General features: G+C 60.6%; 1 protein-coding gene across 1 annotated transcript in view; it reads left to right on the top strand.

Moving 5' to 3' along the window:
• The window catches only part of HMCN2 (hemicentin 2), a gene marked incomplete at its 5' end in the record, with an annotated part of 136,452 nt that overhangs the window by 107,077 nt on the left and 7,686 nt on the right, over positions 1-21,689 (top strand). Inside the window, 21 exons of the mRNA XM_029921060.1 lie at positions 434-653; positions 1,087-1,168; positions 1,261-1,397; positions 1,820-1,961; positions 2,045-2,189; positions 2,923-3,050; positions 3,592-3,748; positions 5,254-5,375; positions 6,071-6,235; positions 7,728-7,835; positions 8,101-8,235; positions 8,567-8,701; positions 9,159-9,349; positions 10,174-10,387; positions 11,375-11,509; positions 12,497-12,687; positions 14,127-14,208; positions 16,716-16,985; positions 19,826-19,975; positions 20,831-20,968; positions 21,078-21,199. Of these exons, the coding sequence (XP_029776920.1) occupies positions 434-653; positions 1,087-1,168; positions 1,261-1,397; positions 1,820-1,961; positions 2,045-2,189; positions 2,923-3,050; positions 3,592-3,748; positions 5,254-5,375; positions 6,071-6,235; positions 7,728-7,835; positions 8,101-8,235; positions 8,567-8,701; positions 9,159-9,349; positions 10,174-10,387; positions 11,375-11,509; positions 12,497-12,687; positions 14,127-14,208; positions 16,716-16,985; positions 19,826-19,975; positions 20,831-20,968; positions 21,078-21,199 (3,169 nt within the window). The remainder of the gene's footprint in view (positions 1-433; positions 654-1,086; positions 1,169-1,260; positions 1,398-1,819; positions 1,962-2,044; positions 2,190-2,922; positions 3,051-3,591; positions 3,749-5,253; positions 5,376-6,070; positions 6,236-7,727; positions 7,836-8,100; positions 8,236-8,566; positions 8,702-9,158; positions 9,350-10,173; positions 10,388-11,374; positions 11,510-12,496; positions 12,688-14,126; positions 14,209-16,715; positions 16,986-19,825; positions 19,976-20,830; positions 20,969-21,077; positions 21,200-21,689) is intronic.

Genomic DNA, 21,689 nt, shown 5'->3' with positions numbered 1-21,689 from the left:
GGGGGGGGCTGGTGATGGAGAAGGAGGGGCGGAGCTGGTGGATCTCCCCAGAGGCTGAAGCTTGGGGGCGGGGCTTAGGGGAAGGACCTTGCTGCAGGGGTTAGGCTCTGCTCTGCAGCTCTGTCCCCCAAATCGTATAAAGCAGAGACAGAGAGCCCCCTGAAATCTGGAGACAGGGCCCGAAGTCTCAAGTGCACGATTTTACAAAGTTTGTGCTGTCTTGGAAAGATTTGTGTCCGCTGTTTCTTCCCCTCCCTACTGTGTGCCTGGCGGCTTTAAAGCACAAATCATTGTCCCCGCCAAAGAGGGCCGTGGAGTCTGGTGTTCGTAGGGTCTTCCTGCACAGCTCCCCCCTCCCCACCCCTGCCTTTGGTGGCCCTATCTGGGTTGGCACCTGGAGGGTGGGGGCTTGGAGATGAACCCCAGCTCCCAGCACCAAGTGCAAGGTGACCCTGGGTGGGTGTCTTGCAGAGCCCCCCCACATTGAGGACTCGGGCCAGCCCGCAGAGCGGTTGCTGACTCCCGGCACCCCCTTGGAGCTCCACTGCGATGCCCAGGGTACCCCGCAGCCCAACGTCACCTGGCACAAGGACGGGCAGGCCCTGGGCAGGCCTGAGGACGGCAGCAGGGTGCTCCGGGTAGAGGATGTGCAGGTGCAGCTGCCCCTCTGCGGTGGGCTGGGGCCGGGGGAGGGGAGGAGAAGAGAAGGACCCCGCAGCACTTGGCCTTTATGCTGAGCTTCTCCTCTTTGGTGGAGACCACCCCCCTGGGCCATGCCCTAGAGGGCTCCCAGCCAGGTCAGAGCCAAGGCTGATGCGGAACCCGGATAACTTCCCCAGCCGGGCCAGAGGAGGCCTGGTGCAGTCAAGGGGCCCTTCCTGGAGGAGGCCGGCTTTACCCTAGCCGTAGGCGCGGGCGCGAGGGAGATAAGAAACAGCCCCGGGGTGGGGGGGGAATGGTTGGAAAGGCAGTGTGGTCGACTCAGCCGGCCTGAGTCTGAATCCCGGGTCCCTGTGGGAGGGAGGCCAGGTCAGGAGGCGGACGGGCCGCGGCCGGAGGCAGTCGCTCACGGTGCTCCGTCCCCAGGTGGGCGATGCTGGGCTGTACACGTGCCTGGCCCAGAGCCCCGCTGGCCAGGTGGAGAAGAGCTTCCGGGTCAGGGTTCAAGGTAGGAGGTGTGGGGGTGGTGGCCAGAAAGGGAGGCAGGATGGGACCCACAGGGCAGGCCCATCTCTGATGCCCTCTCTGCTGCCCACCTAGGCCCCCCTCACGTTATAGGGCCCCGAGGCCCCCGCTCTGTGGTCGGCCTGGCTCCTGGGCAGCTGGTTCTAGAATGTTCCGTGGAGGCGGAGCCGGCACCCGAGATCGAGTGGCACCGAGATGGCATCCTGCTGCAGGTGGGTGCCAGGCAGGGGGACCCCCTTCTGTGCCTCTCAGGCCCCAGACCCAGACCAGACCGGATCCCCGGTGCTGTAGGGACCGCCTTGTGCCAGCTTCGTGTCCCCACTCTCCTGGTGTTTTCGGCTCCTGTCATTGTCGTCTCCCCCAGATTACGGACGGGGACACCGAGGCAGGGCTAGTGTTTATGCCCAGGCCTTCCGATGCATATCTGTGTTCTTCCTGTTATACCTTCGGGCCACACATAATGGCTGTGTGACCCGGGGCTAGGTACTGAGGTTCTCCGTGCCCCCCCGCCGCCCCTGACATGGGGGAGCCCTCCTTCTGGAAGGGAGCGAGCATGAGCCCCTCTGCAACATCCCCAGAAGGCAGAGGCCGCCTGGGGTCTAACGAGGTTTCTCCGCCCCCGGGGACTCTGCAGGCGGACGCCCACACCCAGTTCCCAGAACAGGGGAGGTTCCTGCAGCTGCAGGCCCTGAGCGTGGCCGACGGGGGCGACTACTCTTGCACGGCCCGCAACGCCGCGGGCAGCACCAGCGTGGCCTTCCGCGTGGAGATCCACAGTGAGTGCGCCCCGCCCCGCGTGGCCCTCCTTAGAGCCACAGGCTCCCAGCACCCACTCCCTCTGTGCCTCCCCTCCACCCAGTGGTGCCCACCATCCAGCCCGGACCGCCCGTTGTGAACGCCTCCGTGAACCAGACGGCCGTGCTGCCCTGCCGGGTGGATGGGGCACCCCTGCCCCTCGTGAGCTGGCGGAAGGACGGGGCCCCCCTGGATCCCGACAGCCCCAGGTGGGAGCCGGGAGGGAAGGATCTCGGGGGTGGCTGTGCCCGAGGGGACAGGCATGTCCAGGGCGTTGAGGGTATCAAAAAGCCCAGGTGGCCGTCTGTCTGTCTATCTGGTTTTGACTCTTGATTGCCAATCTCTGTTTCTGGATGTGGGTGCTTCATGCCCCCTCCGCCTCTCAGACCGATTTTCAACATCTCCTTTCTCTGTGAAGGTGGCAGAGACAGCCCCCCTGGCCTCCCCCTGCCCCCAAGTCATAGCTTCTCGGTTCATATGACCTGCGGAGCCTGGAAAACTGGCCGAGGACCCCCATTTCCAGGGCAGAGCGCTCTGTTGGTCCAGCCTGAGTGACCTGTCCATCCCTTGTCCAACTGACTGCGGCTGGAGACGGGGCTACCCAGGACAGACAAGGCCCGGGGAAGGGGCAGTGTTCAGATCTGGGGGACCGGCCCAGAAAGGGTGCTTTCTGGATGCTGCTGACTCTTAGAGGGGAGCTGCGCCCAGGTGCAAGCCTAGGAGTCTCACCCACTTATCCTAGGTTGGGGTGCAGGGAGCTGCCCGTGGCCATGACCCCTCTGACCCTGGCCTCATGAACGCGGGACTCCAGAGTTAGCACCTTCTTGTTGGGAAAGCCCAGAGCAGAGGGGAGGTCTTGCTGGAGACACCCCCGGGGTCCAACCCCTCGAAGGGCCTCCCTCGGCTGCTGGTCTCCATGGCAACCCCCTTCCTCCATCCCAGGTTGCAGGTTCTGCCCGAAGGTTCCCTGAGGATCCAGCCGGTCCTTGCCCAGGACGCCGGCCACTACCTCTGCTTTGCGTCCAACTCTGCAGGCTCAGATCGGCAAGGCCGTGAGCTCCAGGTCTTCGGTAGGCGGATGAGGGGAGGTGTGTCCCTTGCCTTCACCATCCACCCCCAGTCTGGGCCGGGTCCTGCTTCGTTTCTGGGTTCATCCTTGCTTTCTGGAGCCAAGAGCAACGATCTTTGCGTGGTTTTGACCATGCAGCCTACTAGTAAAAGGTTCGAACAGGCACACGTCACAGATGCCTATTGGTTTCATGCACATTTACGGATATTTACTAGCCTACCGTTGTATTGAGTGAGTGATAAAACACACACAGATACAAAGCATTTGAAAGGATACGATTCGGAATCGCTGCACCAGACTCTTTAATCTGCTGTTCCCGCTCCAGCGGATCACCTTGGCGGAGGCCAGTCTGCTGGGTGCTGGCCTCGGGCGGGGCTGATGAGGAGCAGGACCCCGAAGTCTGCATTCAGGGAGAGGTGGCTTGGGGGAGAGCACGGGGCCCGTCACCCCAGATTTGGGGTGCCGTTGACAGATTCCTGCAGTGTCTCCTGCCTCCCCCAGCCCTCGCCTGCACTGTCTCCTGATGACTACTCTCTCCCCAGAGCCTCCTGCCATCGCCCCCAGCCCCTCCAACCTGACCTTGACTGCCCACAGCCCTGCCTCACTGCCCTGTGAGGCCAGCGGCTCCCCCAAGCCCCGGGTGGTCTGGTGGAAGGATGGACAGAAGCTGGATTTCCACCTGCAGCAGGGAGCCTACCGGTGAGCTGGGCCTCAGGGCAGCCCCACGAGAGGCTCCGGGCAGTGGAGGGGGGTGTGCCCATCCCACAGTGGGGAGTGGGGTCAGAAACGAGGCAGGGATAGGGCGCCTGGGTGGCTTAGTTAAGCCTCCAACTTCAGCTCAAGTCATGATCTCACCGTCCATGAGTTCAAGCCCCGCGTCAGGCTCTGCACTAACAGCTCAGAGCCTGGAGTCTGCTTCTGATTCTGTGTCTCCCTCTCTTTCTGCCCATGCCCTATTCATACTGTGTCTCTGTCTCTCAAAATAAGTAAACCTTTAAAAAAGGAAATAGGAGTGGGGTGCCTGGGGGGCTCAGTCAGTGAAGTGGCCGACTTTGGCTCAGTTTATGATCTCACAGTTTGTGGGTTCAAGCCCCACGTCAGACTCTGTGCTGACAGCTCAGAGCCTGGAGCCTGCTTCCGATTCTGTGTCTCCCTCTCTCTCTGACCATCCCCCATTCACGCTCTGTCTCTCTCTCTCTCAAAAATAAATAAACGTTTACAAAAATAAAAAATTTTTAAAAAGGAGGAAGGAAGGAAAAGGAAGGGAGAGAGGGAGGGAGAAAGGAAGGAAGGTCGGAAGGAGAGAGATGGACAAGGATGTGTTCAGGGTCTCAACAAAGCCAGCACCAGGATCTGTGTCCTGACCTCGGGGGGCTAGGAGGGTCTTTACTCTGAGATGCCTGACAGGGGGTGGTGGCGTTTGGGACATTGAGCCAAACAGAAAGGAACAGCTTTGAAAACCATCACTGCCCACCACAGTATCGGTACGTGGAGGCCTGAGTTTGGCTGAGCCTGGACGCTTGTGTCCCTGTTTCTCACATGCAGCCAATCAGGAGTCACTTCACTAATTAATTCACCAAATATCGGTTGCATCGGGCGCCAGGCCATCACGGAGCTTTCGTCTAAAGGAGGTGCTCACCCGGGGCGCCTGGGGGGCTCAGTCGGTTGAGTGTCCGACTTCAGCTCAGGTCATGATCTCACCGTTCGTGAGTTCGAGCCCCACGTCACATTCCATGCTGACAGCTCAGAGCCTGGACCCTGCTTCAGATTCTCTCTCTCGTTCTCTCTCTGTCTCTGTCTCTGTCTCTGTCTCTCTCTCTCCCCCCCTCCCCAGCTCTGTCTCTCTCAGAAATAAATAAATGTTAAAAAGAGAAAGAAAAACTTTAAAGCATGGGCTCAATAGACCAGTAAGGGACTTGGCGATGGCTCTCAGGGAAGCTCCCGGAGCTGGTGGTTGCCGAGAGCATGCAGGGTCCTAGAGAACCACGGGGCTGACGATGAAACCTGCCCACGAGCTCAACTGCCAGACCTTGAAGGGTAGAAACTTCTAGAAGGAGCTTCTGGATTCGGGACGGGGGGCCAGACACCAGAGGAGAGATGGGCCACAAGACGCCCCACCCCCGTCCCCTGCAGCCCGATGGCTGCCCACGCCGGTCGCAGCTGGTTGGGCTCGCGTCACCCTCCTGTCTGTCTGTCCGTCCCAGGCTCCTGCCCTCCAACGCCCTGCTCCTGGCAGCTCCCGGCCCCCAGGACTCAGCCCAGTTTGAGTGCGTGGTGAGCAACGAGGTGGGCGAGGCCCGCGGCCTCTACCAGGTGACCGTCCACGGTGAGTCAGAGCAGAGGGAGGAGGAGGGAGACGCCGGGGAGGCGCGTGCATGCCCGATCCCACCTGCCCACTGTGACGCAGAGGCTCTCCCCACTCTGGAACGTTCTGAACCCTGACCTGGCCTTGCCGTCACCCTGGTTAACGGCTGCCCACGGCCCTCAGGGGGTCACCGGGGTCGCAGGGGCCCATGCCTGCTGGCCCAGCTAGCCCCCCACCCGGGTGCAGCTCACCCCAGGGCCTGCCTCGCTCTGGGATCCAGTCATGCTGCTTAGCTTTTAGTTCCTCACCTCAGGGCCTTTGCATATGCTATTCCCTCTGCACATGCTGTTCCCTCTGCCCTTCACCCAGCCAACCCGGCTCTTCCTTCAGGTCTCGGGTTAAACGGCACTTGCCCTGGAGGCCTTACCTGGCCGCCCCAACTCTGAGCTCCCTTCTCTTGTAAAACACTCCAGAGAGACCTGGCCAGTACCTCTATAGAAAGCAGTTCGTAACTGTGCCCCGAAGCCCAGCAAAAATTTTTCCAGAGCCAGTGAAGGTGACCTCTCTCTGTTGCCCCTCCTGCCTCTGTGGCCCTTCGTCACCAATGTCCCCTGCGTCTCGGTCCCTTTTGATGGCTGTCATTCTCCTGGCCCCGTGACTGTGCGTGCTCCCCCAGCGGACCTCAGCAGGGCCTCAAGCCTGGCCTTGCATTCTAGTGCCTCCCACCATTGCTGACGACCAGACCGACTTCACCGTGACCAAGATGGCACCCGTGGTCCTCACGTGCCACAGCACGGGAGTCCCGGCCCCGGTCGTGTCCTGGAGCAAGGCAGGCGCCCAGCTGGGCCAACGGGGCAGTGGCTACCGGGTCACGCCTTCGGGTACGTGGGGGCGAGCCATGAGGGGGGAGACGGGGCATCAGAGGGTGTGCGGGCAGCGGGAGTCCCGGCCCGACTCCGCCACTCCCTGCTGTGTGACCTAGGGGAGCCGCTCACCCTCTCTGAACCTTCGTGTCCCCACTCACGCCCCGGCGTGCTGATATTGTCAGTGGTTCTCTGATGTTAGTTGACAGATCAGTGCCGCTTCCTGGCAAAATGAGGAAAGCGATAGCTACGTGAGAGTTTTCGTAAAGCTAGTTGGATCTCATTGGAAGGAGTTTCCTTTATTCTGAAATTATGGTTTTCTTTTCTTTATTTTTTTAGTATTTATTTTTGAGAGAGAGAGAGAGACAGAGCACGACCGGGGGAAGGGCAGAGAGAGAAGCAGGCTCCAGGCTCCAAGCTGTCAGCACAGAGCCCGACGCTGGGCTTGAACTCACAAGCTGTGAGATCATGACCTGAGCCAAAGTCAGAAGCTTAACCGACTGAACCAACCAGGCGCCCTATTATGCTTTTCTTTTTTTTTTTTTAAATTAATTTATTTATTTTGAGAGAAAGAGTGTGCAGGGGAGGGGCAGAATGAGGGGGAAAGAAAGAATCGCAAGCAGACTCCTTGCTGTCAGCACAGAGCCCAACGGGGGGCTTGATCCCATGACCCTTGAGATCATCATTGAAGCGGAAATCAGAAGTTAGACACTCCACTGACTGAGCCACCCAGGCGCCCCGAAATTATGCTTTTCTTAATATTTTAGTATTGGAAGTTCTTCTATGAAATCAAGGTGATAGCGGATGGGTGATCGTGAAACCTCTTTGCTTGTCAAAATGAAAAGCGGGCACCTTTATGGGGGTTCTCCAGACGGCACTTAGCTGGTCAGCTGGTGAGATCGTACAGTCCGAGGGCCGCTGGCCCGATCTGTGGTTTTCACACTCTTACGAGGCAGTTGAACCCATTGTTCTGACAAGCGGTTTTGGGGAAGCCCATCACGTGAAAGACGCTGAGGTTCTGGTTCTATCTGGGGCTGGGATGGTCCAGGAAGGTTAAAACGGTGTTCACTGGGCAACCAAGACTAAGACAGAAAACGTAAAGAGAGGGCAGATAAAGCAGTAATCCGGGGAGGCTTCCCGGAGGAGGCAAGTTTCGAGCAGAACACGGCACGGGCAGCAGAAGGAGGGTCTGTGGAGCTACGGGTGGGCCAGGGACTCTGGGCAGGGCCGTGGCCGATCCGGGAACATCACAGCTCAGTTTCTCAAGACCATCCAGTCTGATTGCTCGTTGTACACGTGGGGAAAGTGAGGCCCCAAGAGCAGAACGGCCTTGCCCACAGTCAGGCTCCAGACGCGGAGCATAGGCAGGCCCGGAGCCCAGGTTTTCTGGAGCTGCTTACAAATGGGCGGGGAGGCAGGTTGAGTGGCCTGCAGCAGAGACCCCAGGGCTCTCAGAGGGATGTCTGCCCTGAGCCCCCGGCCCCTCTCCGTGCCCCCTTGCCACCCACAGGTGCCCTGGAGATCGGGCAGGCCCTCCCGGTCCATGCTGGGCGCTACACGTGCACCGCCCGCAACGCTGCAGGCGTGGCCCACAAGCACATGGTCCTCACTGTGCAAGGTAAGGGTCCCCCCAGCAGGTGGACAGCTGGAGGCCGGTGGGGAGAGCGGTGAGGACCTGGTTCCGGATGCCCGGACCTCCTCTCTGCTCTGACTCTCGGATGCGATTCTTCGGGAAAAAAGCACCAGCCGGCCACGTCCTCCATGCCAAGATTTCCACAACCCCTGCTCCTTTTAGAGGCTTCTGTCTGGTGCTCAGAAGCAGTTGCAGGGGCCTGGGTGTCAAAGGCGTCCCCAGGGACTTCTGCGGCCCTGTTCCCTTGCAGCGTCCCCCGTGGTGAACCCTCTGCCCAGCGTGGTCCAGGCACTGGCGGCCGAGGAGGTGCTGCTGTCCTGCGTGGCCTCGGGCATCCCCCGGCCACGCGTCACCTGGCAGAAGGAGGGGCTCAGCATCCCCGCAGGTGAGTCAGCGCCAGGAAGGGAAGACTCGCCAGGCCTGGGATCCACGGGGGCACCTACTGGGAGGTCCCAGAAAGCCCAGCGCCCGCTCTGCCTCCAGCCAGAGCTTGGTACCCCGCCTGAGCAGTCTGTGGCTGACTTGGGAGGCTGAGGAGGGGGGTAATCCGGCCGGACTCCGGGTCTCTGTCTGCCTCCCCCACCTCCCATCACCCTGTGACCGCAACGGGTCCCTGGCTGCCTGGTCAGACAGAACGGGCCACGTGGCCCTCCCGCAGTCCTCGTGGTCCTGCTGGCTCAGCCACCCCCCCCTCCATGTCCTCCCCGCAAATCCAGGAGCGAGCACACAGCTCCTGCCCAGCGGACAGCTGCGGATCCTCCGCGCCAGCCCAGAGGATTCCGGCAACTATTTTTGCATTGCCCAGAACAGCGCGGGCAGCGCCGTCGGGAAGACGCGGCTGGTGGTGCGAGGTGGGCCCAGGAAGGGGGCTGAGGCGGGACCCAGCGAGCGAGGGGCTCTGACGTCCCGGGTGGGTGGCACGTCCCTGCATCCTCCCGTCCCAGCCTGGCTTGCGTTCTGGAAGGAAGTGAGGGGAAAACGCCTTCTCCCGTTTTGTGCCCACCGCCTGCCTTTAGAGGCGGGTTCGGGTCCCTCTGCCTCCTCTGACCTTTTCTGGGCCAGCGGTCCGGTCATCTCTCATTTGTTCCGGCTTTCCAGGGACAACAGCCATTTCTGTGCCATTAGTCATTGTGTGTGCACTGGGGTCACCCTGTCCCAGCTTCACCAAACTCAGCAGTCCCCAAATTGTCCAGACCACAGGCAGGGGCCTATGACAGAGCTGGTGGAGGAAGGGGCGAGGGCACCGGCGCGGGGGCAGGCCACCCTAGCCCAGCCCCAGTCCCCAGGTGGACCCTCTTCTGCCTACAGTCCCGCCCATGATCGAGACAGGCCTCCCTGACGTGTCCGCCACCGAAGGCTCCCCCGCCCTCCTGCCCTGCTCAGCCAGCGGCAGTCCTGAGCCCACCGTCACCTGGGAAAAAGATGGCCAGCCTGTGTCCGGGGCCGAGGGGAAGTTTACCGTCCAGCCTTCTGGGGAGCTGCTGGTGAAGAACTTGGAGGTATGGCCCTCACCCTGCGTAGCACCAATGGGGTCTGATAGTAACAGCAGGAGCAGAAAACGTGCGCTGAGCGCCCCGTTTGTCATGCCCCGTGCCGAGTGCTATGCAGCTTTTAGTCCCAGGAAACTGGCGAAATAGGTGTCATAATCCCCAGTACAGATGAAGAAACTGAGGCTCAGAGTGTATCTGGCTTTTCCGAGGCACGCTGCTGCCAGGAGGCGGAATCAAGATTTGAACCCGTACCTCAGTGGCTTAATGCCTGAGGGAGAGAAGGAGATGACTTTGTGTCCCCAAACCATACCTGGTTGTTCTCGGCCGCACATTGTCACGGACCTGAGCCAGGGGCGTGGGTGGGAGCCCTGACCACCTTCTCCAGCAGCATTCAGATTCTAGAATTACAAATGGGCCCCTCCCAGATGGTTGGGTGGTTGCTCAGTGCACACACCAGCTGCAGGGCAGGGTCACACGGTCCTCGGACGGTGGTGAGTGCCCTGGCCCTGCTGGGGAGCACCATGGAACTTCTCAGCTTGGCTGCGCCAGACACAGGACCTCAGGGATGATGGGAACATGGATGAGTGGCTGCAGGGGACGCCCCGAGCAAAGGGTCCAGCACACAGTGGGCGTCGTTACCATCACAGGCTCAGGGCTTGGATCAAGGGGCGCCATGGTTCGGGGGTGAAGCAGAGCCATTGACTAGAGCTGTGTGACCCTGGGCACACCCCTCCACCTCTCTGGGCCGCATGCTCCAGGAACCTGGGGGAGAATGGGTCCCCAGGAGCTGGGGGTGGGGGCAGTTCTCAGGCCGACCCCTCCTCCGCCCGCAGAGCCAGGATGCCGGAACCTACACGTGCACGGCCGAGAACACAGTGGGCCGTGCCCGCCACCGCGTGCACCTCACCGTCCTGGCACTGCCCGTCTTCACCACCCTGCCCGGGGACCGCAGCCTACGCGTCGGGGACAGGCTGTGGCTCCGCTGTGCGGCGCAGGGCAGCCCGACACCCCGCATTGGCTGGACCGTGAATGACCGACTTGTCACGGGTCTGAGCCCATTGGGAGCGGGTGGAGGGCTGGGACCCTGGGAGGAGGGCAGGCGGCTGGGGAGGCCCCACCTGGTGGAGGGGAAGAGGGTGCCAGTCGGCCTGGTGGGTTCTGGATCTCCAGACTGGGCCCTCTGCCGGGGAGGGGGGGAGAGCAGACACACGTGTGGCCATATGTGACCAGTCACATGTCAGACCCGGCAAGAGGCCACCTGCGGAGAAGACGCAGCCCCAGAGACCTCGGGGCCGGGAGGGAGCTCGTGTTCCACACCCGCCCGCTGCTCCCGTTGTGCCCCCCCCCACGCCAGCCCCTCTCCTGGCCCCCAGGGGACGTTCAGAGAGGCACAGGGCACAGGGTCCGTAGCAGCTGTTCAAGGAGCACCTGCTGCCAAGTGGTATTTTCAGGGGCGCCTGGCTGGCTCAGTTGGTGGAGCCTGTGACTCCTGATCTCAGGGATGAGAGTTCAAGCCCCATGCTGGGCGTGGAGCGTACTTTTAAAAAATAAAATAAAGTACATTTTTTTTAAATGATGTTTTCAGACGCTCCTAACCCGGAGTGCAGGTGCTATGAAATGTGTGCAGAAACTCACCCCGGCGCGCCTGTGAGGAAGGCTTTGCCCTGACCCACCAGGGGAGGGCGCCGGGGGAGTCGTTCTGCCTCCCTGAGCCCAGCTCCTTCTCAGAATGGAGATGAGAACTGGTCTGTGCTTATTAATCGGTCCCCAGAGACCCCCCTCTCAGCCACGCAGCAAGCTCGGCGTGGACCTGGAGTTACAGAAGGCTGGTCCTTCAGCCGCAGCCTCTAACATGGCCTGTGCCTGCCGTAAATGGGCCTGACGTGATCGAGCGTCTGCCCTCAGGAAGGGACACCTGTTTTCTGTGTCTTTATTAACCACCTGCTGGGTACCCCGGCCTGAGGGAAGCATTCAGGGCGGGAGGTCCCTGGCACCCAGGGCTCAGAGCCCTCTGGGCATCTCTCTCTCCACCAGAGGGGGTGTCCGAACAGGACGGGGGCAGCACCCTGCAGCGAGCGGCCGTCACCAGGGAGGACAGTGGGACCTACGTCTGCTGGGCCGAGAACAGAGTGGGGCGCGTGCAGGCCGTCAGCTTCGTCCACGTGAAGGGTAGGCGTGAGCCGTGTGCCTCTCTCGCAACTCCCTCTAAACCCAGTCTGTTGGTTTTTCCAAGAAATCGACCTCCTGACCTCTGAACGGGTAATCCTCCGCCCTGACTGTGCCTCAGGGTCCCCTGGGGGACTTTATAAAATGCTGAGGCCCAGGTCCCACCTCTGACACAAAAAGCCAGCCTCTCCTGGGTGAAGCCCTGGCATCAGATGCCTCCCCAGATGCCTCTGCCGCAGGTAGAGTGAGGCCTGACCCATTGGTCTGCACCACCTCCCTCAGCCGCATGTGCAAGCATAGGAAGGGGGAACGGGGGCCCAGGTTCCCTGGCAGAAAAGTGCCTGAAGCTGGCCATCCTGCCAGGTGTCCCCCACACCCTGCTCGGTCAAGAGCAACGTGGTAGCCCTCCAAGATGCCGTGACTCAGTTCGCTCAAGTTCAGGATGGGAGGGGTGGCACCTGACAGAAGGGAGCGGGCCACCCAAGGTACCAGGACACAGCTGCACCTGGTTTCAATCTCAGGAAACCAGCAAGCATGGAAAGCTGGCACAGGGCATCCAAGGGTGGTTTAAGACTCATTTGCATGAAGTCAGGATCAGGGACATCTTAGTGTTGCTCTGTCCAACCGAGGTGTCCCAATGGGCATGTAACCGTGTTGTCCAAAGTCCCGGGCAGGTACCCGGCAGCTGGGATAATCCGTCCAGAGAGTAAGCATATGACACTCCTAACGCTGCCTGCCGTTCCTGGGCCTGGCTCAGGCATCACTACTCAATCACAGCACTATTCCTGCTCGGTTTCAACTCCATGTTCCCGGCCATCTATTTCATTTGACCCGTGACACGGAAGCTGTCCATCTCCCCCGATGGGTTGCCTGGACACAGCCTTGCTGGACCCGCGGCAGGACGGGGATCCCCTCTGCAGATGGGGTTATGGGAGGCGGAGCCGGAGGAAACCTGCTCTCTGACCCCTTGTCCGATGTTACCTTGTGCAGAAGCCCCCGTCCTGCAAGGGGAGGCCTTCTCCTACCTGGTGGAGCCCGTGGGGGGCAGCGTCCAGCTGGACTGCGTGGTCCGTGGAGCCCCGGCGCCCAACATCCGCTGGATCAAAGATGGCCTTCCGCTCCGGGGCGCCCGACCCCGCCACCAGCTGCAGAAAGGCTCGCTGACCATCCGCAGGACGGAGGCAAGCGGGGACCTGGAGCCTGGGGGAGGGGCCGCCCAGGACACTGCGGCCTATTCTGGGGCTTAGCAGGGTTCTTTATGTTCGCCACTGTCTACAAACCGTCTCCGAAGCACTTTCCTGCCCGCCTCCCAGATTCTGCCCCCCAGCAAACCAGAGTGCCCTCCAGCCAGCGACTTTTCTCTGTGCCTCAGTCACCCCAGCCATGCAGTGGGGCTAACAGTTGTCTCTACCTTATTGGTTTTCAGTAAGAAATCAGCGAGATGACCCACACCAGGCATTTAAGAGTGACTGGCCCCCGGGGAATGCCAATAAATGTCATTATTACAACCCCATGGCGCAGAGTAGACCAGTAAGAGTGCCCCATTTTACAGATAGACACACTGAGGCTCAGAGAGGCCCACAGTCGGTTAAGTTCCCCAGGCAGGACCCCATCAGCTCTCCTGACGCCTGCTCCGAGCTGTCAGAGCCTCGGGCATCGGGGCACACCTGCTCACCCGCCCTCCCGTGTCCCAGGTCCCAGTGATCATGCAGAAATCCACAGTCCCATCCCGCTGGGCTCTTGGGGGCCCTCGACCTCTTCCTCTACTGTTAGCCAAGTGTGTATCACGGGCCAGGTGCTGGTAGACACTCTTGCGTTGACGAGCACGATTTCCTATAACGCTTCCAGAACTCTTAGCGGCCATGACCCCCATTTTGGCGATGGGGAGATGGTCACGCTCTGGTCATGGGTCAGGTATGGTCAACAGTAGAGCCAGGATTTGGTCCCGTCGTGATCTGACCCCCGAATCTCCACTCCTACCCACGTGCTGTGCTGTGCCGCCAGTCCTCTTGGGGGCGGCATCCAGGCTGCCCCCTTCTGGGTGTAGACGGTGGCCTCAGGCCGCCCCCCAGCTGCGATTCAGAAGGGCATCTGGGCCTCCTTCTTCCCGAGTCCCCCCGGGCTTCCCTCTCACTCAGCTGGGAAAGCCCTGCGCAGTCTCCCCTCCGGAAGGTTCGCGGGGTCTCCACACAACAGAAGCCCCGGGGACTCCTGCAGCCAGAAGCGGGTTTTCCTGACTGTTTCCCAAACCTACTCACCACAGAACCCTTGTTTCCAAGGCACCCCTGGTAACGTGCCACCGAGGGGTAATCCTTCACGGCACACAGTTTGGAAGAGGCGCATCTAAATCCTGCCTTTGCAGGATGGGGGTCTGCTCCGGGCAAACAATCCGTGCCCTTGGTCACCACTGCCCCCAAATTCCAGCTGTGAAAGGGACTGAGTACTGACAAGCGGCCATGGAGGTGCTCCTCATGGAACCCGCAACCCCTCCCCCCCCCACCGCCACTGGCTTATGCTCTAAGCTCCTCCCGTTCCGTGTGTCCTGCTCCAGTCCCCTGTCGCCGTGCCCAGCGGCCCCCTTCCTCCTGCCCCCCTGAACGCCCGCCCCCCCCTCCCGCAGACGGAGGACGCGGGCCGGTACCAGTGCCTGGCGGAGAACGAGGTGGGCGCAGTGGAGAAGGTGGTGATCCTCGTGCTGCAGAGTGAGTCCCGGGGGCGGTGCAGGGGGACGCCTGGCGCGGAGGCGGCTGTGCCGAGGCCGTGGTCGTGTGTCCCCTGTGGTCTGACAAGAAGGGAGGGCAGAGCGGCGCATGGGCGGCTGGGAGGGCTAACCGTCCAATCTAGATTTTAGCTCACGTCATGATCTCACCGTTCGTGGGTTCGAGCCCCGCGTCAGTCTCTGAACTGATAGCGCAGAGCCTGCTTGGGATTCTCTCCCTCTCTCTCAGCCTCTCCCCTGCTCGCACTGCTCTCTTTCAAAATGAATAAACAAACCTTTCAAAAAAATGTGTTAAAAAAATACAGAATGGGGGGCAGAGAGGCAGAGCCGGGGACTTGGAGTTCTCTTACAAGTACTTATTCAGGATGCACAGTTGAAGTCCTGTGAAATGGCTCTCCGGTTAGGGAGTGGGAACCAGGGTCGGGGCTGAGGAACGCCCAGGAGCCGGCAGCCGGGCGTGGGGGACCCGTGTATTCGAACTCACAGCCATCGACAAGGTCACGGTGACGGCTCTTGCACTTGTCAGCAAAGCAGAGTCTGAGCCTTAAAGTGACCCAGTGACGTCATCTAAGTAGGGATTCTTAATAAAACTTTTCACTGAAGGTTAACACGCAGAGGGAGAAGGCAGGGTAGACGTGTGCAGTTCAGCGAATGTTTATAATGTGAACCTACCAAGTTAACCCAGAGCAAAAGCAGAAAAACAAAATACTACCAGGTCCAGGCAGGTCGGTCATACTCTACCTGCTTCCAGCCGGTGCCCTGCCCCAGATAACTCCGGTCCCGTTTCTCCTTTTTTTTCTTTTTTTTTTGAGAGAGAGAGAGAGAGAGCACCTGTGTGCAAGTCGGGGCAGGACAAAGACAGAGGGAGAGAGAGAATCGTAAGCAGGCTCCGCACTGTCAGCACAGAGCCTGACGTGGGACTCGATCCCACAAACCATGATTGTGACCTGAGCTGAAATCAAGAGTCAGATGCTTACCCGACTGAGCCGCCCAGGCACCCCCAGAGCTCTGCCTTTAAAGAACAAAAAAGACAAACAGCTTGGAACAGCTGGCTGGCTCAGTCAGTAGAGCATGCAACTCTTGATTGTGAGTTCGAGCCCCATGTTGGGCATACCAATTACTTTTTTAAGAAAACAGCTTTACTAATACATACACTGCAGATTCACCCATTCATACATCAGACTGTTATTCACCCTTTGAAAAGAAGGAAGTCTGACACCTGGCGCATGAATGAGACCCGAGGTTGTCAGGGGCGGTGAGGCGGCAGAGGAGACAAACAGGCATGATTCCAGTTCTGCGAGTCGGCTGAGTTGGCAAATGCATAGAAATGGAAAGCAGATGGGGCGGGGTGGCCGTCAGGGGACGTGACTGAAGGGACCTAGAGTTTCAATTTTGCAAGACGAAAAGGCCCTGGGGGTGGATGCATCCACGCTACTGAACTGCACACCTAAAAACAGTTAAGATGGGAGTGCCCCGGGCGGCTCAGTGTGTTAAAAGTCCGACTCTGGATATCGGCTCAGGCCGGGATCTCACGGTCAGGAGTTTGGGCCCCGCATCTGTCCCCTCTCTCTCTGCCCCGATCCTGCTCACACATGCATGCGTGTCCTCGCACATGCACTCTCTCTCTGGAAAATAGACATTAAAAGAAGAAGAAAAAAGAAAACCTTGGCCACCCGACTCCAGCCGAGCCCCAGGACAGAAACCACAGCCCCCACCCCAGCCCCACCAAGTGGGAGGGGAGCCCACACTTCCACCCTTGCCCCCGTCCCATGCTCCCCCCACCCCTCCTGGGGGAGGGACCTCAGGTGAGGGAGGCCAAGTGAATGGCAAGACCAGGTCCCCTCACCCAGTCAGGGTGATGTCAGCGCAGGCGGGTGTCAGCCCTGAACCCCACGCCGGCCCCGCAGGCACAGAGCCCCCCTCCTGGTCGCTGCCCCTTGCACCAACCTTAGGCCCTGCAAGCGGACAGGGACTCCCATCTTCCAGCCAAGGCCCTGCCCCTGGATAACCCTGGTCCCGTTTTGCCGTTTTTTTTTTTTTTTTGCCAACATTCCCTCTGCTGGATGCAAGGCAAGGGGGCAGGATAAAACCAGGACATCCCGGTGCCCGTTTTGGGGGCTGCTGGGAAAAGTCTGTGAATCAGGCCAGGGCCCTTGTTTCCTCCCCCGCCCCCCCCCCCGACATCGTTAGCAACATCCCTGTGATGGACCCACACAGGGGGATGCCCGGGAGGCCCTAAACACGAGCGTCTGGTGGCATGGGGAGGTCGTTAGGATTTATTTTGGGGCGAAAAAGGAAGGAAGGGAGCAGCTCTGAGCAGTAGAGTCATGTTCCGGGGAGGCGGTGTCGGAATGGTAATCGGCTCTGATGCTCCCTGGCGGTCCTGTTTTCTCCTTCCTGCCTCTGCGTCTTCTCCTCTGAGCGAACAGGCACCAGTTGAACATACGAAAAGAGCAAAACGTTCCTAAAAGCTGCCCCGGCTTCCCACAGGTGCCCCGGCGTTCCGGGTGGAGCCCCGGGACGTGACGGCCAGGGCCGGGGACGACGTGGCCCTGCAGTGCCGGGCCTCAGGGGAGCCGGCGCCCACCCTGGAGTGGCTGCGTGCCGGCCAGCCCTTGCGGACGGGCGGGCGGCTCCAGCCGCTGCCCGACGGGGGCCTGTGGCTGCAGCGAGTGGAGCCCCGGGACGCGGGCACCTACGAGTGCGTCGCTCACAACCTCCTGGGCTCTGCCACGGCCCGAGCGGTGCTGGCCGTGAGAGGTACGGGGTGTCCCGCTCAGGCCTTTGCGGACAGAGGCGGGATCTCCTGCTCGGGGGTGGGGAGGGGGGGAGGGGAACGTGGCCCCCTGCCCTGCCAGCACCCCCTCCCCATGACTCTCCCCTTTGCTTAGAATCACACCCTCAGGAGGAAAGGCCTTACCCACCCTGCCCTTTATAGTTGGGGAAACTGAGGCTCTGAGATGCTAAGTGTTTGCCGCTTGTATCCCACGGACAGGGTCCTCTCTCCGGATATCCCACAATGCCATGGAGCAGGCAGGATAAAACCAGGACCTCCCGGGGCCCACTCTGGGGGCTGCTGGGAAAAGTCTGTGAATCAGGCCATGGCTGGTGGACAGTAGTGGGTGCTGCCTTCTCGCATTATGACACCTGCCACCCCGAGTCCCCCCACTTCCCCATTCAGCTCCCTTCTCCTTGGGCCGAACTTCAAAGCAGAGAACAGGGCTGTCCTGAGAAACCACAGTCAAACGGCTCAGACCGCACGATGGAAAGTCACGGAATATTCCTCCCGAAAGTTAGCCGTGTCTCTGCAGCAGACACCGTATCCGTGGCTTTGTATTTCCGTCCCCGGCCGTGGCAGCCGTCACGGCTCTGTCGCCGCACACAAGGCCACTTACTTCCCCACTTCTCTGGAGGGCACCTCTCCAGCCCCGGACTCGGGACTCCATGCTTGGCCGCTTGCAAACCCGCTTGAAACCCACGGCCAGCCAGCCGGGACCCTCTCCGGCCCCTGGCCGCCTCCTCTCCTGCAGACGGGGACAGAAGGCCGACACGCGCTGCCCCAGAAATTCAGCGGCTCTCTGACGCCCAGCCACACGCGCTTCCTCGGGTCCGAGCTGCTCCTCCCTTTATTTCAGAGCTGGGCCCCCTCCTTACCCTCTGCTGTTTGCAGGCTCACACCCCAAACCACAGCACTCCGCAGGGGGTGTCCCCGGCCACCATGGCAAAGCACTGCAGACAGAGGGGGTGGCTTCGCAGAAATGTGTCATCTGTCAGTTCTGGAGGCCTGACGTCTAAGAGCAAGGCGTCTGCGGGCGGGGCTCCCTCTGAGGTCGGCGATGGAGCCTGCTCCATGCGCCGGGCCAGCTTCTGGTGTCCCGTGGCTCCTACAAGCATCATTCAGATTTCTCCCTACAAGTTCACATGACGTACCCTCTCCCCGCCCGTGTCCATGCCTGTCCCTAAACTTCCCCTTTCCGTAAGGACACCAGTTATTAGGTTGGGGCCCTTCCTAATGACCCGATCACCTCTGTACCCATAAGGTTCCATTCTCAGGTCTGGGGATTAGGACTCTGACACATCTTTTTTTTTTTCTTTCCAACTTTAAAAAAATTTTTATTTATTTGTTTTGAGAGAAAGAAAGAGCACAGGCAAGGGAGGGGCAGAGAGAATGGGAGAGAGAGAATCCCAAGCAGCTCTGCATTGTCAGCGCGGAGCCCGACACAGGGCTCGAACTCACGAACCGTGAGATCATGACCTGAGCCGAAGTCAGACGCCCAACTGACTGAGCCCCCCAGGTGCCCCCCTGTTGGCTTTGTTAAATAAGTATCAAGCTTGGGTTTATGTTTCGACTTTTCCCAGTGTCCCCTTCCCCGCCCCCCAAAAACTACCCTGTGGTGTGCACCTTTGTCTGCCGGCCTGAACATTTCTGTGGGCTGAGTCCCTCCAAAAGGGCATTGCTAGCCGAGGTTTTGAGGCTCCCTAACTATGGACACTATCTTCTCTTCCTCGTTTCCCGTCAGCCCCGGGGGTGCCCATCCTGGCCTCGTGGGAGGCAAGAGGTGGCCGAGTCACCCCTTGTCTGAGAAACTTGAAGGTGGCTTGTCATTCCCGCCTCCAATTTCTTGTCCCCTCGAGAGCTGCTGGGCCACTCGCTGCTTCTGACCTGCACCCCAGCGTCTTTCTCTTCCCCTTATTAGGAGGCGAGGAGTAGGTTCGTGACCTGTCCCTGGCCCCCATAAGCCCCAGAGCCACAGATACTGATGAGAGACATCCCAGATGGGCATCAAATCTCATCAGCCCCCAGCTCTGGACTGCAGGGGACGGCACTGCTTCCTGGAATCCAGAATTAACCAGCCCCCTGATTTGCCCATTTAGGAGCCTGGCAGTTGAATGTTTTATGTTACTTTCTCGACAGATCGTGGGCGATTGGTTGTTAATTTCCCCAGAGAGCTGGGGAGGGAAGGGGCAGGCTAGCTTCTGTCTCTCAGCCCCCAGGATGCCATCCGTGCCACCGAACAGCTGGCCCATTAGCCCGAGGAAGCACTCTCTGTGTCCCCACCGTCAGTCCAGTCTGTCCTGAAGGGCGCCTGCTTGCAGACCGCCTGGCTGCTGTTAGAAACCCGGCAGCAGGGTGGCTGGTGCCAGGGCCCCGGCGGACCGGGGGGCGTTCAGGCGGCAGCACTCAGGTCCTGGCCTGGCGTCCGCGCTTCTCCGGCACGCCAGCCCCGCCGTCATGAGCTCCTGGCATTCCAGAACCCAGCAGGTCTTTGGCACATCTGTGGTCCCACCTCCTCGCTTTACAGATGAGCCAACTCAGGCGTGCCTTGGGGGCCTGCCTTGCCCAGATTCCCAGGGAGGGGACCGCAGAGCCACAGTTCGAAGCTAGCCCCATCCCAGTGCAGGGGTCCTCTGAAAAGCCTCCCTCTCAGAGCCAGGATTCCCGGGGCATTGGGCCCATCTCCCATGTGCTGTGTGGCCTTGGGCGAGTCACTTCACCTCTCTGAGCCTCAGTTCCTGTTCTGGGAGGTGGGTGACGGTACCGGCGTATGCTGCGGGCGTGGAGGTGGGTAAAGTCCGATCTTCCTCTTCCCTCCTCACAGGGGAGCCTCGCGGGAGCTGGGGCAGCATGTCCGGGGTGATCAATGGCCAGGAGTTAGGCACGGCCACCCTCAACACCAGCGCACATCAGGAGGCCGGTTCTGGGGTCGTCACCGTCCGCAGCAGCATCAGCCATGTCCCTGCGAGTGTGGGTGAGTGGGGGCCAGAGCCTGCCCTGCACCGGGGCCCCTCCGACACCAGCAGGACGCAAAGCGTGCGTTCCGAGGCTTGCGCAGGGCCTGGGTGCTGGAAGAAAATCTGACCGCCCCTACGACCTGAGTCCCAGCCCAGGTGGATTTAGGTGGGGGCCACTCCCTCCCCACCCCCACCACCTCCCAACAGGGCAAAATGAAAATCAGACCCAGAGAGTGTGAAATAGGATATGTGAACGCAGTCAGATAACGATCTTTGAAATCGCTGATTTGCTGAGTGAGGTTGTTCCCCTTAGGGAAGAGCTTGTTGGAAAAGGAGGGAATCGCTAGTGATGATATTGGGGTGTGGGCTGGAGGGGGGCACAGTCAGCTAGAGGACCCAGAGAATCAACAGTGTCGACTTCCTTTTTTTTTTTAACATTTATTTTTTGAGAGAGAGACAGAGCATGAGTGAGGGAGGGACAGAGAGAGAGGGAGACACAGAACCAGAAGGAGGCTCCAGGCTCTGAGCTGTCAGCACAGAGCCTGACACGGGGTTTGAACCCACAAGCTGTGAAATCATGACCTGAGCTGAAATGAAGAGATAGAAACTGACCCGACTGAGCCTCCCAGGTGCCCCCCATGCCCTTCTTTGTATAAATGTATTTTGTTAGTTCCGCAAACTAGGTATTTGCCTTTGACGTTTCCCAGGTTCTGATCCAGTAACTGACCCAGGTGACCTGGGCTGGTCCTGGGCGGGGAGGGAAGGGGCTGAGTCCTCCTGGGGCAGCAGGGGGCTACAGAGGGACCGTGAGCGGGGGCGTGGCAGCCCTTAGGATGGGTCCCCAACCCGGCCTCCGCGCACACCCCGTCCAGGGCCTCTGATGCGCGTCCTCCTGGTGACCATCGCCCCCATCTACTGGGCCCTGGCTGGAGAGAGTGGAGATGCCCTGAACGGCCACTCGCTGACGGGCGGCAGCTTCCAGCAGAAGTCACACGTGGAGTTTGCCACAGGCGAGCAGGGGTCCCTTCCGGGGGTGGGCGCCGGGGGTGCTGAGGCCTGAGCGCAGGGTGCCCCCCCTGCCCCCGTGGTGACTCCAGGCTGGGCGGGGACGGATTACAGGGGAGCGGCTTATGATGACCCAGGAGGCCCGGGGCCTGGATGCCGATGGCTTCCTGCTCCTTGACGTGGTGGTCAGTGGCGGTGTCCCCGAGAGCCTGGCTGACGCGGACCTTCAAGTGCAGGTGGGGGCGAGCCCCCAGGTGTGTGGCAGAGGGTGGGGGGGGATGGGAGGGGAGGGGCTGCCCCAGCATCCGCTCCGACAGCCCAGCTCTTGGCCCAGTGGGAGGTGCCCTGGGCCCAGCCTCTCCGGAGCAGGGGTTCTTCCCATTTCACAGGCCAGAGGGACGCCACCTGCGCAAGGGCCCCCCGCCAGCTGGAGGAAGGGGTGAGGGGCCTGCTGGCCTCCACCCCAGCAGCCAGGGCCCTTGAGGGAGGGGCTAAGGCCCTGCCCCCTGGCAGCTGAAATCCCAGACACACTCGGTCTCTCTCCTCCTCCCCTCCCCCTCCTCCCCTGCCTCTTCCTCCCCTTCCTCCTCCTCCCCCCTCTTCCCCCTCTACTTTTCCCTTCCCCTCCGCCCCTTTCCCCTCCCTCCTTCTCTACCTCCTCCCCCCCACCTCCGCTTCTCCCTTCCCCCTCCTCCCCCTCTTCCTCCTCTTTTCCTTCCCCTTCCT

The sequence above is a fragment of the Suricata suricatta genome, chromosome 13 (assembly GCF_006229205.1).
Source record: "Suricata suricatta isolate VVHF042 chromosome 13, meerkat_22Aug2017_6uvM2_HiC, whole genome shotgun sequence".
Classification (NCBI taxonomy): domain Eukaryota; kingdom Metazoa; phylum Chordata; class Mammalia; order Carnivora; family Herpestidae; genus Suricata; species Suricata suricatta.
The sequence above is the reverse complement of the archived record's forward strand: the minus strand, read 5'-3'. Positions and strand labels throughout refer to the sequence as shown.